General features: G+C 34.5%; 1 protein-coding gene across 1 annotated transcript in view; it reads left to right on the forward strand.

Moving 5' to 3' along the window:
* FSIP2 (fibrous sheath interacting protein 2) overlaps positions 1-15,420 on the forward strand; it is a 126,941-nt gene that overhangs the window by 43,034 nt on the left and 68,487 nt on the right. Inside the window, exon 14 of the mRNA XM_057551396.1 lies at positions 13,820-13,877. Coding sequence (XP_057407379.1) covers positions 13,820-13,877 — 58 coding nt within the window. The remainder of the gene's footprint in view (positions 1-13,819; positions 13,878-15,420) is intronic.

Genomic DNA, 15,420 nt, shown 5'->3' on the forward strand with positions numbered 1-15,420 from the left:
AGTCTCTATTTTATTTATTTCTACTCTGATCTTTGTTATTACCTTCCATCTGTTATCTTTGGGCTTAGTTTGTCCTTCTTCAATTAGTTCCTTGAGCTGTTAAAGCTAAGGTGTTTATTTCAGATATTTTTCTTCTCAGAAAATCAGTAATGCAACAGAGGTCCTACGTTGACACAGTAGACAAGTTTGACTTAATTGACATCTACAGGATACTACATCCAAAAAAAAAAAAAAAAGACTACACATTCTTCTCAAGCATGCGTGGAAAGCTCTAGAACAGACCATATACTAAGGTAACCAAACAAGCTCCAACAAATTTGAGAGGTTAGATATTATTTCAAGCACCTTTTCTGACCACAAGAGTATGAAACCAGAAATCAACCATAGAAAGAAAAATGGGAAAAGAATGAACACTAATGGAGACTAAACAACATGATACTAAAAAACCAATAGGTCAATGATGAAATCAAAGAAGACATCAGAAAATAACTCAAGATAAACAAAAAAGAACTCACAACCATACAAAATCTATGGGATACAGCAGAAGCACTTCTATATACAAAACTACAACAGTCACACAGAGATAGAAAACAAATATATGGTTTCCAAAGGGGAGAAGAGGGAAGGAGAGACAAATGAGAGGAGTATGGGATTAACAGATACAAACTACTATACATAAAATACATAAGCAACAAGGATTTACTGTTTAGCATGAAGAATTAAATTCAGTATTTTATAATCTATAATGGAATATAATCTGAAAATATATATATAACTAAATTACTATACACCTGAAGCTAAGGAAATATTGTAAATCAATTGTAATTTAATTAAAAAAATAAGTAAGCAAAAAGTAAGTTTAATAAAAAAGTCAAAGTCAAACATCCATTTTTCCATAGAGATAAGGACAGAGCATTCCCAGCCAAGCTATTAACTCTGTCTTCCAAAACTGTGGAATTTTGTTTTGTTTTTTATTCTATTCTAATAATACCCTCTATGCTAAACATTTTCCTGTGAGTGTAGCTCACAACTGTAGATTTTGATGTAAATTGTTCTGTTTTTTATTGGTTTACACATAGATTTTACTTCCCCTCTTAAATTCTCTTTCAAAACAGGTATCTGTGTATATTTTTAAATTTCTAATAAATAATTTTGGTAACATTCTTATTTTTAATTTCTTTGAATTAGTATCAGAAAATATAGCCTTTAAGCCTCTCTTCCTTGAAGTTAAGTTTTCTTCGTGGCCAAATATGTATCGATATTTTTTAATGTTCCACAGATATACCAAAAAAATGTCTATTCTTTATTTGAGAGACCTAAGGTTTTAATTCATGCATTGGCCAGCCATGAAGTTTCTATTGCAACTATTCAACTCTGCCCCTGTAGCTGGAAATCAGCCATAGGCAATATGCAGTGAATGGGCATAGCTTGAGTCTTTCATCAGTTTTGCTTTTGACAATGTCACATGTAGTTCTCAGCCCTATGATTGCTGGGTTCCTCTTAAGTGAGTTTTTAATTTTCTCTACTTGGTCATGCGTTTTTTTATGACCTTAGCTGTTAGGCCTATGTATTAGCAGGAAATCAGCAAGTAGAGGAAACCACAATTATTTCTGCATAAGGGGAACAGGATGAATAGAATCATAAATAACCCTCTGTTAAGAGAAACTTCCTGTACCTCCCCTCAGGTATAATTTGTAGCCCTTTCTTACCTTCAGGACCTACAGCAAACCAGTCTACCAGTAGAGCTCCCCTTCAGGTCCTCTCAGTGTAAAACCGTTATCTCCCTTGCCTTCCTCCCCACATGAATAACTGTTTGCCTGAGAACTTTTTTTTTCTTTTTTAATTTTTACTAGAGTATAGTTGATTTAAAATACTGTGTTAGTTTCAGGTGTACAGCAGAGTGAGTCAGTTATACATATACATATATCCACTCTTTTTTAGATTCTTTTCCCATATAGGCCATTATACATTACAGAGTACTGAGTAGAGTTCCCTGTCATATACAGTATGTCCTTATTAGTTATCTATTTTATATATATGTATAGTTATCCATATATATATACACACACTGTGTATATAAATATAGTATGTATATGTCAATCCAATTCTCTCAATTTATCCCTTCCCCCCTTTACCCCATAGTAATCACAAGTTTGTTTTCTACATCTGACTTTTTGTTTTGTAAATAAGTTCATTTGTACCTTTTTTTTCTAGATCCCACATATAAGTGATATCATATGATATTTGTCTTTCTCTGTCTGACTTCACTCAGTATGACAATCTCTAGGTCCATACATGTTGCTGCAAATGGCATTATTTTGTTCTTTTTTATGGCTGAGAATATTCCATTGTATATATGTACCACATCTTCTTTATCCATTCCTCTGTTATGGACATTTATGTTGTTTCCAGGTCCTGACTATTGTAAACAGTGCTGCAGTGAACATTGGGGTGCATGTATCTTTTTGAACTATGTTTTTCTCCAGATATATGCCCAGGAGTGGGATTGCTGGATCATATGGTAAATCTATTTTTAGTTTTTTAAGGAACATCCATACTGTTCTCCATAGTGGCTGTACCAGTTTACATTCCCATCAACAGTGCAAGAGGGTTCCCTTTTCTCCACCTCCTCTCCAGCATTTATTGTTTGCAGATTTTTTGATGATGGGCACTCAGACCAGTGTGAGGTGATACCTCATGTAGTTTTGATTTGCATTCCTCTAATAATTAGTGAGGTTGAGCATATTTCCATGTGCTATTTGGCCATTGACATGTTTTCTTTGGAGAAATGTCTATTTAGATCTTATGCCCATTTTTTGATTGGGTTGTTCGTGCTTTTGATACTGAGCTGCAAGAGCTGTCTGTATATTTTGGAAATTAACCCCTTGTTGGTCGCATCATTTGCAGATATTTTCTCCCATTCTGTAGGTTGTCATTTCATTTTGTTTATGGTTTCACAGCACCACTTATTAAAAAGACTGTCTTTTCTCCATTGTATATTCTTGCCTCCTTTGCCATAGGTTAGGTGACCACAGGTGCGTGGGTTTATTTCTGGGCTTTCTATCCTGTTCCACTGATCTATATTTCTTTTTTTGTGCCAGTACCATACTGTTTTGATTACTGTGGCTTTGCAGTATAGCCTGACATCAGGGAGTATGATTACTCCAGCTCCATTTTTCTTTCTCAAGATTGCTTTGGCTATTCAGGGTCTTTCGTGTTTCCATACAAATTGTAAAAATATTTGTTCTAATTCTGTCAAAAATGTCATTGGTAATTTGATAGGGATTGCATTGAATCTGTAGATTACTTTGGGTAGTATAGTCATTTTCACAATATTGATTCTTCCAATCCAGGAACATGGTATATCTCTCCATTTGTTTGTGTCATCTTTGATTTCTTTTGTCAGTAGCTTAAACTCAGTACTTATTCTGAGTACAAGCATTTGCCTCCTTGGGTAGGTTTATTCCTAGGTATTTTATTTGTCTTGATGTGATGGTAAATGGGATTGTTTCCTTAATTTATCTTTCTGATCTTTCATTATTAGTGTATAGGAATGCAAGATATTTCTGTGTATTAATTATGTATCGTGCAACTTTACAGAATTCATTGATAAGCTCTAGTACTTTTCTGGTAGCATCTTTAGGGTTTTCTATGTATAATATCATGTTATCTGCAAACAGTGACAGTTTTACTTCTTCTTTTCCAATCTGGATTCCTTTTATTTCATTTTGTTCACTGATTGTGTGGCTAGGACTTCCAAAACTATGTTGAATAGTAGTGGCAAGAGTGGACATCCTTGTCTTGTTCCTGACCCTAGAGGAAATGCTTTCAGTTTTTGCCATTGAGAATGATGTTTGCTGTGGGTTTGTTGTATATGACCTTTATTATGTTGAAGTAGGTTCCCTCTATGCCCACTTTATGGAGAGTTTTTATCATAAATGGGTGTTGAAATTTGTCAGAAGCTTTTTCTTCACCTATTGAGATGATCATATGGTTTTTACTCTTCAATTTGTTAATACAGTGTATCACATTGATTGGTTTGCATATATTGAAGAATCCTTGCATCCCTGAGCTAAATCCCACTTGATCATGGTGTCTGATCCTTTTAATGTGTTGTTGGATTTGGTTGGCTAGTATTTTGTTGAGGATTTTTGCATCTATGTTCATAGGTGATATTGGCCTGTAATTTTCTTTTTTTGTGACATCTTTGTCTGCTTTTGGTATCAGGGTGATGGTGGCCTCATACAATGAGCTTGGGAAGTATTCCTTCCCTTCCTCTGCAATTTTCTGAAGAGTTCCAGAAGGTAGGTATTAACTCTTCTCTAAATGTTTTACAGAATTCCCCTGTGAAGCTATCTGTTCCTGGACTTGTGTTTGCTCCAAGTTTTTTAATCATAGTTTCAATTTCAGTACTTGTGTTTGGTCTGTTCATATATTCTATTTCTTCCTGGTTCAATATTGGAAGGTTATACCTTTCTAAGAATTTGTCTGTTTCTTCTAGGTTGTCCATTTTATTTGTGTATGGTTGCTTGTAATAGTCTCTTATGATCCTTTGTATTCCTGTGGTGTCAGTTGTAACATCCATTTTTCATTTCTAATTTCATTGATTGGAGCCCTCTCCCTTTATTTCTTGATGAATATAGCTAAAGTTTTATCAGTTTTGTTGTTCCAAAAGAACTTTTAGTTTCATTGATCTTTGCTGTTGTTTTCTTTATCTCCATTTCATTTATTTCTGTTCTGATTTTTATGATTTCTTTTCCTTCTACTAACTTTGGGCTTTGTTTGTTCTTGTTTCTCTAGTTGCTTTAGGTGTAAGGTTAGGTTGTTTGAGATTTTTCTTGTTTTCTGAGGTAAGATTGTATTGCTATAAACTTCCATCTTAGAACTCCTTTTGCTGTATCCCATAGGTTTTGGATTCTCTTTCTTTTGTTGTCATTTGTCTCTAGGTATTATTTGATTTCCTCTTTGATTTCTTCAGTGATCCATTGGTTGTTTAGTAACATATTGTTTAGCCTCCATGTGTTTGTGTTTTTTATAGTTTTTATTCCTGTAATTGATTTCTAAACTCATAGTGTTGTGGTCAGAAAAGATGCTTGATATGATTTCAATTTCCTTAAATTTTCCGAGGCTTGATTTGTGACACAAGGTGTGATCTATCCTGGAGAATGTTCTGTGTGCACTTGAGAAGAAAGTGTATTCTGCTGGTTTTGGATGGAATGTTCTATAAATATCAAGTCTGTCTTCTCTAATGTGTCATTTAAGGCTTCTGTTTCCTTATTAATTTTCTGTCTGCATGATCTGCTATTACTGTAAGTGGGGTCTTAAAGTCCCCCACTATTGTGTTACTTTTGATTTCCCTTTTTATGGCCATTAGCATTTGCTTTATATATTGGTCCGCCTATGTTGGGTGCATATATATTTACAATTGTTATATCTTCTTCTTGGAATGATCCCTTGATCATTATGTAGTGTCCTTCCTTGTCTCTTATTTTAAAGTCTATTTTGTCTGATATGAGTATTGCTACTGCAGCTTTCTTTGATTTCCATTTGCATGGAATATCTTTTTCCATCCCCTCACTTTCAGTCTGTGTGTGTCCCAGGTCTGAAGTTGGTCTCTTATAGACAGCATATACACAGGTCTTGTTTTGTATCTGTTCAGCCATTCTGTGTCTATTGGTTGGAGCATTTAATCCATTTAATCCATTTACATTTTAGGTAATTACTGATATGTATGTTACCATTTTCTTAATTGTTTTGAGTTTGTTTTTGTAGGTCTTTTTTCATCCCTTCCTCTTTTGTTCTCTTCTCTTGTGGTTTGATGACCATCTTTAGTGTTGTGTTTGGGTTGCTTTTTCTTTTTTGTGTGTGTATCTATTTTTTGGTTTGCATTTCCCATGAGGTTTTGATGTAGCAGTCTATATATATACAAGGTTGTTTTAAGTTGCTGGTCTCTCAATTTCAAATGTAATTCCCATTTCCTGTATTTGTACTCTCCTCTTCTCATGTTTGCTGGTTTTGATATCATATTTGTGTATGGATGATTTCCTACTTTTACTGTAGGTTTGCTTTTACCAGTGCACTTTCCAATTTGTGGTTTTCTTGTTTCCAGTTGTGGCCTTTTTTTTTTTTTTTTTAACCTCACCTGCCTAGAGAAGTTCCTTTAGCATTTGTTGTAAAGCTGGTTTGGTGGTGCTGAATTCTCTTAGCCATTGCTTGTCTGTAAAGCTTTTGATTTCTCCATCGAATCTGAATGAGAGCCTTGCTGGGTACAGTATTCTTGGCTGTAGGTTTTTCCCTTTCATCACTTTAAACATATCCTGCCACTCCGTTCTGGCCTGCAGAGTTTCTGCTGAAAAATCAGCTGATAACCATTGGGAATTCCCTTGTATATTGTTTGTTGATTTTCCCTTGTTGCTTTCAATATTTTTTCTTTGTATTAATTTTTGTTCATTTGATTAATATGTGTCTCAGCATGTTCCTTCTTGGGTTTATCCTGTATGGGACTCTCTGTGCTTCCTGCACTTGGGTGACGATTTCCTTTCCCATGTTAGGGAAGTTTTCTACTCTAATCTCTTCAAATATTTTCTCAGGCCCTTTCTCTTCTTCTGGCACCACTATAATTCAAATGTTGGTGTGTTTAATGTTGTCCCAGAGGTCTCTGAGACTGTCCTCATTTCTTTTAATTCTTTTTTTCTTTATTCTATTCTACAGCAGTGATTTCCACCATTCTATCTTCTAGCTCACTTATCCATTCTTCTTCCTCATTTATTCTCCTATCAATTCCTTCTAGTGTGTTTTTCATTTCAGTTATTGTATTGTTCATTTCTGATTGTTTGTTCTTTAGTTTTTCTAGGTCTTTGTTAAACATTTCTTGTATCATCTCGATCTGATCCTCCATTCTTTTTCTGAGATTTTAGATCATCTTTACTATCATTACTCTGAATTCTTTTTCAGGTATATTTCCTATCTCCTCTTCATTTATTTGGTCATGTAGGTTTTTATCTTGCTCCTTCTGCAACATATTTCTGTCGTCTCATTCTATCTAAGTTACTGTGTTTGTGGTCTCCTTTCCACGGGCTGCAGGATCATAGTTCCTCTTGCTTCTGGTATCTGCCCCTTGGTGGGTGAGGTTGGTCCAGGCTTCCTGGTGGGAGGGACAGATGCCTGCCCTCTGGTGGGTGGACCTGGGTGTTGTCCCTGTGGTGGGCAGGGCCATGTCCGGGGTGTGTTTTGGGGTGTCTGTGAGCTTAGTACAACTTTAGGCAGCCTGTCTGCTGATGGGTAGGGCTGTGTTCCTGTCTTGCTGGTTGTTTGGCCTGAGGCATTCCAGCACTGGAGCCTGCAGTCTGTTGGGTGGGGTTGGTTCTTGGTGCCAAAATGGGGACCTCCAAGAGAGCTCACGCCAGTTAATATTCTCTGGGGCCTCTGCTACCAGTCCTCTTGCCCACACGCTGAGGTACAACCAACCAACCCCCACCTCCCCAGGAGACCCTCCAAGACCCCTAGGTAGATCTAGCCCAGGTTCCTATGGACGTACTGCTTTATGCTGAGTCCCAGTGCACATGAAACCTTGTGTGCACCCTCCAAGAGTGCAACACGTGCACTCAAGCCCTGCTGGGCTTCAAGGCTAAATGCTCTGGAGGTTCTTCCTTCTGATGCCAGACCCTCAGACTGTCTTGGAGTCTCGGAGGGCTATTGTTATGTGGGAACATCCCTATGTAGCCTGCTTGGGTTTAATTTTTTTTTTTTTTTTTTTTTTTTTTTTTTTTTTTGGTGCAAGGGCTATTTTTAGTATGGATGACTGCCACCTCTTTTCTCAGTGTATGCCCTATCTCTTTGATAGAGGGTTTGACTGGTGTTTTGCTGACTATAGCCTGCCCTGGATATTGAGTGGGGCCTCCCCTTTGCTCTGTGGTGGTCACTGCCCTGTCAGGGGCAGGGTCTGCTCCCTAGTTGTCCACATAGAGGCCCCCAGATCTGTTTCTTAGCTGTGTTTCTGGTCTATGATGTGAGGTAGGTGGGACTGGAGCACTCCCATGGGGAGAGAAGCCACTGAGTATTCCACCTCTGGAGCTGTTCACCTGTGAGTGTGCTCTGTTGTGTCCCCTTTCGCCTATTGTGCGGGCTCACAAAGCACACTGTTGTTGGTACTGCTCTCAGTCCCAGCTTAACCGTGGGTATACCAGCAATTGCTACTGACTCCCTGCCTGAGAACTGTTCTTTTGAAAGATCTGTCCTCACCCACTTATCTGGAATGCCAGCTTGCTAATATATGCAGATACCATATATGTGTGGATCTGTTTCTGATTTCTCTATTCTGTTCCAAAAGATCAGTTTGTCATTGCACTGGTATCACACTGTTGATGATTCACAATGTCTTGACATCAGTTAAGAAGACATCTCATCCACCAGCTCCCATCTGCCACCACTTTTACCACTTTGTTCTACTTTTCTGGGAGTGCCTTGGCTAAATCTATCTTCCTCCATATAAATTTTAAATTGATCTGCCAGTCAGAAACACACGCAAACACACACAGCTGAAGTGTTGACTTAAACTGTATTGAAACTGTAAATTAATAAGGGGAGAACAGATATCTTTTCAATACTGATTCTCCCTATGAGCGTAAATGGTCTGTCACTCCATTTTATGGAAATTTCATTTCTTTAAGTTTAGTATTTTCGCCAGAAGCATCTTACACATCTTTTTGTTAGATTTGTTCCTAGGTACCAACTATTTCTATTGCTATTAAAAATGATATATTCTCTAACTACTTGTTACTAATGTATAGAAATGTGATTGATTTTTATATGATTATGTGTCCAGCAACCTTTTCAAATTCTCTAATTCTTATTCCTTATTTGTTGATTCTTTTGTTTTTTAATATAAATATATTACCGATAAATAATGACAGATTAGTTACTTTATTTGCAATCTTAATATTTTTAAATTATTTCTTGTACTCTTCCCATTTCTAGGGCCTTCAGAGAAATGGTGAATAAAATGATGAAAGTGGGCTTTTTGTCTTCTTTCTGATTTAAAATGTTTTAAAATTATTCACCATTAAATATGATGCCCACTGTAATATATTGGTAGATGCCAGGTTAAGAAAATGCCCTTCTATTTCTAATTTGCTAAGGTTTATCAGTAAATGTTGACTTTTTAGTGCATCTATTGTTGAGATGATCACTTTTTATTCTCAGATCATTCATTCCTTGATTAAATCAAATTTATTCATCATGTATTATCTTATACATTTCTAGATTAGATTTTCTAGTAATTTTTGTAGGATTTTAGCATCCAGGTTCTTGAGAGAAGTTCGGCTGTAATTTTCCTTTTTCATAGTTTTCTGGTGTGGTTTTTGTACAAGTTTACACTACCTTTATGAGTTATATTACCTCTTTATTATTTTCTGGAAGTTTCTAAAGTTAGAATCATATATTTCATAAATGCTTGGTAGAAATTACTGGCAAAATAACCTGGTCCTGGCTCTCTATGTGACAAAAACTTTACAGATTCAATGACTTTAGTGATTCAGAACTATTCCTATTTTTCGTTTCTTTTCAGATTTTTTGGGCATGTTAGACTTTTCTTGAAAATGTATTCAGTTCATCTGAATTTTCAAATTTATTGACGTAAATTTATCATATATCCTCTCCATACATATTGAAAGGATAGGATTATTGAAAGGTAGTATGGCATAGCGGGAAAGAACACATACTCTGACCCCAGACTAGTTAAGTTGAATCCACACTCCCACACTTAAATTTATGTTTGGCCAAGTTGTTCAACTTCTCTGTTCTTTAGTTTTTCCAACTATAAAATGAGAATAATAATAGTACGTTGTTCATATGATTGCTATGGCAATTCAATAACTTAATATTTGTCAAGTGCTTAGAACTGTGTATGACTCTAAATTGGTGGTATGTACAAAAGAGATTTTGAAATGTACTGCAAAATTTGATGTGCAGTATTTTTATTCTTCTCTAAATCATATCTAAATTCCAATTTTGTGTGTTATTTTGTATATATGAGTTTAAAAATTTCAAGTATATTGGATTTGTTTTTCTTTTTGTTATTGATTTCTAATTGCTTTGTAGACTGAGAACATGACCTTTATGTTACCAGCCTTTTGAAGTATCTGAAGAATTGCTTTATTGGCTTAGTGTACATGATTAATTTGTTTAATGTCCTGTTTGAAAACAATGAATATTGTCAACTTTGAAGTACAATATTCTAAATATTTCCATTTAACTGAGATGTTTAGTTGTGTAGTTCAAATAGTCTATATTCTTACTTTTTAAATTCTTTGTTCAAATAATTATCGGGAATTATAAGATAGTTTTTCAACTCCTCCATGTAGTTGTATCCATTTTTGCTTTTTTATTTCTTGATCGAGGTTATTAGTCATATCTAGGGTTATCTTGGTAACTTATTACCAAGGTAATAACTTAATCTTATTATTATGTAGTGACCTTTATCCTGAGCCATGCTTTCTTTCTTAAATTCAATTTGCCTGATGTTACTATAGTTGTATCAGCTTTCAATCTTAGAGTCGTTAGATGTTTAATTGTAGCTCTTATAAATAATTGACTTTGGATTTTGTTTTATTTTATTCAGTATTAGAATTTCTGATTTTTAACTGAATTTAAACTGCTTACATTTATGTTAATTACAGATCTTTGAAAGATTTTTGCTGCCTTATTTTTGCTTTCAGTCTGTTCTCCTTTTTAATATATATATATATATATATATATATATTTAATTTCTCCTTTCTTCCTTTCTTTTAGAATATTAAATGTATTTTTTAATTCAGCTTTCCTTCTACTGTTTTGGAAATTTTTTACTATGTGTATATTTCTTTTGACAATTACCCTTAAATTTTAACATGTACTTAAAGTAAAAGTCAAAGTTAGAATAATTTACTTTTACTCACTATCTCATATCATATTTAATAATTTATCTGGTAAAAAAATTCAAAATTAAATTACTTTTCTATTTTATAGAAATTATGTGTCTATTTTTCTATTAAATTACTATTCTATTTTTCAAGTTTTATTTATATTTTCTCACATGTTTACCATTTTATTGTTGTTCATCATTCCTTTTTGTATTTCATACTTTATAGAATCACCTTCATTTTTCCTAAAATACATCCATTCTTTAGAAATGTCATTAATGAATGTATTTTGGGAGTAAAGTCTCAGATTTTATTTAATAAAACTGTATTTTATCCATGTTATGGGATATAATTATGGCTGGATATACCAGTTCTCAGGGACAGTTCTTAGCACTTTAAAAATATTGTTTTACTTAAATGATCTGCTTTCTGTTCTACTTAATTCCTATGTAAGTGGTCCTTCCTCCCACATCCCCCTCCCCACCTTCTCACCCCCACCACACACACACCACAGGCTGCTTTTAAGATCTTTCATCTGCTTTACTTTAGTATCACTATGATGAGCAGTTCTGGCCAAGTCTCAGCTGTTTTTCTCTCCTATGTTGCTTCTCCTCATTTTCTTTATTCTTTTCTTCTGAAACTCCAGTTATATACGTGTGTGTGGGTGTGTGTGTGTGTTTACTTATACATCGTCTAAAAACCACATTTTCCATTTCTCTCTATTGCATTCTGGTTAATTTCTTTGAGGTTGTCTTCCATTTCACCAATTCTCTCTTCAGTTGTATCTATTTTACTATTCTATAAATTTAATACACTTTTAAATTTGTTTGATTAAACATATATATATAATATATATTATACAATTTCTCATTATTATTCAGATTTGATTGGACTTTTTTGATAGGTTCCATTCCTGTGATTTCCAATTACTACTTTATTTATTTAAACATATAAAATGCACATATTTTATATTCTATATTTGATAATTCCAATATCTGAAATATTTGTGGTCTAATTTTAATGTGTTTTTTTTTTTCCTGATAACTGGCATGTTGGTTTGTTTCTTCATTTTTGTCTATGTGTGTGTGGCAGGGATGTGTTGTTATATGTTAGCTTGTTTTTGACAGAAATGCATCATTTTTGACAGAATTCCATACTTTGATAGGATGTATTACTATGTAGAAACTCAAACTGAACACATTAAATATGTACAGTTTTGCAAATATCAATTATACTTCAGTAAAGCTGTTAAGTTTTTTTCATGTGCTACTGCTAGGCATCTGGGAGAGCTATAAAAACAGGTTCATTTTAAATTTCTCATTTGGAGTTTTATGGACCATACAGTGAATTTGAACCTCAAAGTCACATAAGAGATAATATGTGGTTATGAATTCTTCAGAGATATTATTCTTTTCTGCTCTTCTTCCTCTATCCACAGCTGATGCCAAGGCATAATTTGTTTGTGCTGCTACCTCTGTGGCATGATTTTTTTTAAGACAGCTCTTTCACCAAGGGTGTAGTTTTGTGGAATAAAGTATATTTTCACAAGCTCTAAGGTTTTATTTCCCATCTGGTTTGAGCCTGATATATGGTTTTAAATCCCCTGGCTATCCATTAAGTTTGCAGTTATGGCCAATGGGCACAGGGCAGGCATCAGCTTCATCATTTGCTTACAATTCCATATGTGTGTTCCCCCCAATTTTTTACTCTCAAAGATTTCTCTTACCTCCTTGAAAGCTTAGCTGTCTTTAAGAGGATGGTTTTAATATTTTATACAGAATTCTAGGAAAATATTTTTAGAATATTTACTCCAGCATATTAATGAAACCACAGAAGAGTTTGTTTTTTATTTTGCTTTTAAAATTATATTATCTTCACACTTGATTTCTCAGGTCTATGAATTCTTAATTTCAGGTACTGCTTGTCCAAATCTGAACACACACAAAAAAACATATCTACACAAACAGAGTCAAAAATGTTCATAGGATTTAAGTAAGACTTTTTTACACATCACTGGTACCTATTGGTTACTCATTTATTGGGAGAAACAAGAGTTACCACTTAAACTTGACTGAACAGGGTCTAATTACTAACACTACTTTCTGTAAACAGGACATTCTTTTTGTCTAAAATTTTTATTCATTTGTGTATTTGCATAATTAACAAACACCAAATCCAGTGTGGAGGTGTTGTGCATAAAAACTTTCTATGTCATCTGTACCCAGAATCTTTACTAAAATCCAATAATGAAATCTAGCTAGATTACATACAAAGTGAGTGAGATGATGTTTGAGTGGGAAGAGATTAATGGCCAACAAATCAATGAATAAATGTTGAGGAAACATATTAATTATGTAGTATTCTCAAAAAATAAATGTTGGAGATATAGTGGGAAATTTACATCATAATCAGGGAGACAGAAGAGTAAACCTTTAATTACAGTATAGCATAATGAGTTTTATAATAGAAAGGGGTAGAATGCTTTAGGACCACTAGAGAAGAATATTTACTTAGTTTCAAGGAAGGCTTTCTAGAAGAGTTAACACAAGCTGACTGAGACCTAAAAGATAAGAATTTAAAAGAGGGCATAGGGTGCTCCAGACAAAGGAAATGGCAAAAACAAGGGCCCAGAGGCATGGGAAAGATGATACATTTAGGAAATAAGTTATTTTGTGCCTCTGATCCATAGAATACACATGGAAGACTAGCCAGAGAAGACACTAGAGAGATAGATAAGAACATCAGATTGTATGGTATATTTTATGCCTTGCAAAGAAATTTAGACTTCATTGTCGAGAGTCGCTGGAGGCTTTTAAACAAGACTGTGACAATAGAGAATAAAGAACTATTAGAGGATATTATCATTTTACAAGTTGTTGGGGAAGGATGCAAACTAATTATTTTCTTTTTCTGGTAAATAGGACCTCGGGCTCCTGCCACAGTCCAGGGTATTTTCCCTCCTTGTGTTTTCTCAAATACGTAAGTATCTAAGAAAATTAATGTATAATGATAAATGATAAATTAATATTCTAATAAGTATGTGGGTCATATTAAAAAGCAAATAATTACATGGGATCCTCCATTCTTGTACTTCTACTTAGATTTAGTGAAACGTTTGTCTTTTGCAAATTCTCCTCACTAAGCTTAAGTTGTAAAGTAGACAAAGTTAATGTTCTTCCTTATTTCCTTACCCCGCTGTGGTTCTACACTTGCCCTATAGTCAGAGTCTTCATGCCACTTTCAAGATATCCAACCATGTCTTCTCCTCTTCAGGTAGCTTTCCAGGATCTGGACTTGTCTCTTTGTCTTTCTCCCCTTTGAAACATTTACCATTCCTTAAACCTTTTGAGATTACTGGTTTCCTAAGGACAGATTAGTTTAGATTAGTTTTACTTTTTAAATTTTTAATTAGTCATTCCTATCCTAAAGTGTATTTGCCATATAATCCAAAATAATAATCTCTAATGATGGAACTTACAAGTCTCTGGAGAAGAAATTTGGGGAGCCTGAGGGATTTTTATTCCTCAAACTGGTGGCAGCCTATTTCTGTTGGTGTCTATATATGGCTTTCTCAACTTTAGAGCAGAGAGACTATCATTTTAGACCCAACACCGTCGCCTTTTTTAAAAAAATCAATAACTCAACTGAGGTCCAGGAAAGACTTTACAAACCCCAAATTCCTATGAAAATGGTTGGATAGAGTTAAATGGTATATGGTGGTAAATGCTGTTGACATATTCAGACCAAGCTTTCTTGGAGGAAGGATCTTGACTTTAGGACTGATGAACATCAGTTTAACTGACTTACTGAGAGTTCATAGGATACACAGCACTATAATAGATGCAGAAAGAAGGAAACTGGACTAGTCTGGTTTAAAGAAATAGAACAAGGTGGAAGAATGGTGATCATTTGTACAAAATGGCCATTTTTATTTTAGTCATTTAATAAATGTTTATTAAATATAAATACCTGCCTCTTTATAGAAGTGGTTAGAGGAAGATCATAATAAAGTCTTGAGTGCTGCCTCTTTATTTTTCTCCACCCAACATTATAGAACTACAGAGTCACTTGGATCTTCCATAGCAAATATTTTGGATACTTTTTCATTAAAAATGTTAGCTCGGTAAGATGAGTAACTCTGTGTATTACCTGGAGATTCTTCACCACGCCCTCCCAAATTGACAGGGAAAAATACTTTTAGTTGCAGTCAACCAGCCTAACATCCTGTCAGAATACAAGCAAAACACAGCTAACAATACTTTCTGGTCTGACTCTGCCCATCATACACATTCACATTCTTCTCATTCTGATTTAATTCCAGATTTCGTAAGACTTTACTGTGGAATCATTACATGTATTCTACCATCCACCCTATCTCTCCCTCTCTTTCATCTATTGATTAGTTCTATTTTTTCTAATGTTAATACAAAAGACAGAAACATTTGTAAAATAGACATGGAAATTCAAGACCAAGAGAATGAAGACAAAGCAAGTATGATAGCAGTGGGTATAAACAGTTTCA

The sequence above is a fragment of the Balaenoptera acutorostrata genome, chromosome 8 (genome assembly GCF_949987535.1).
Source record: "Balaenoptera acutorostrata chromosome 8, mBalAcu1.1, whole genome shotgun sequence".
Taxonomy (NCBI): domain Eukaryota; kingdom Metazoa; phylum Chordata; class Mammalia; order Artiodactyla; family Balaenopteridae; genus Balaenoptera; species Balaenoptera acutorostrata.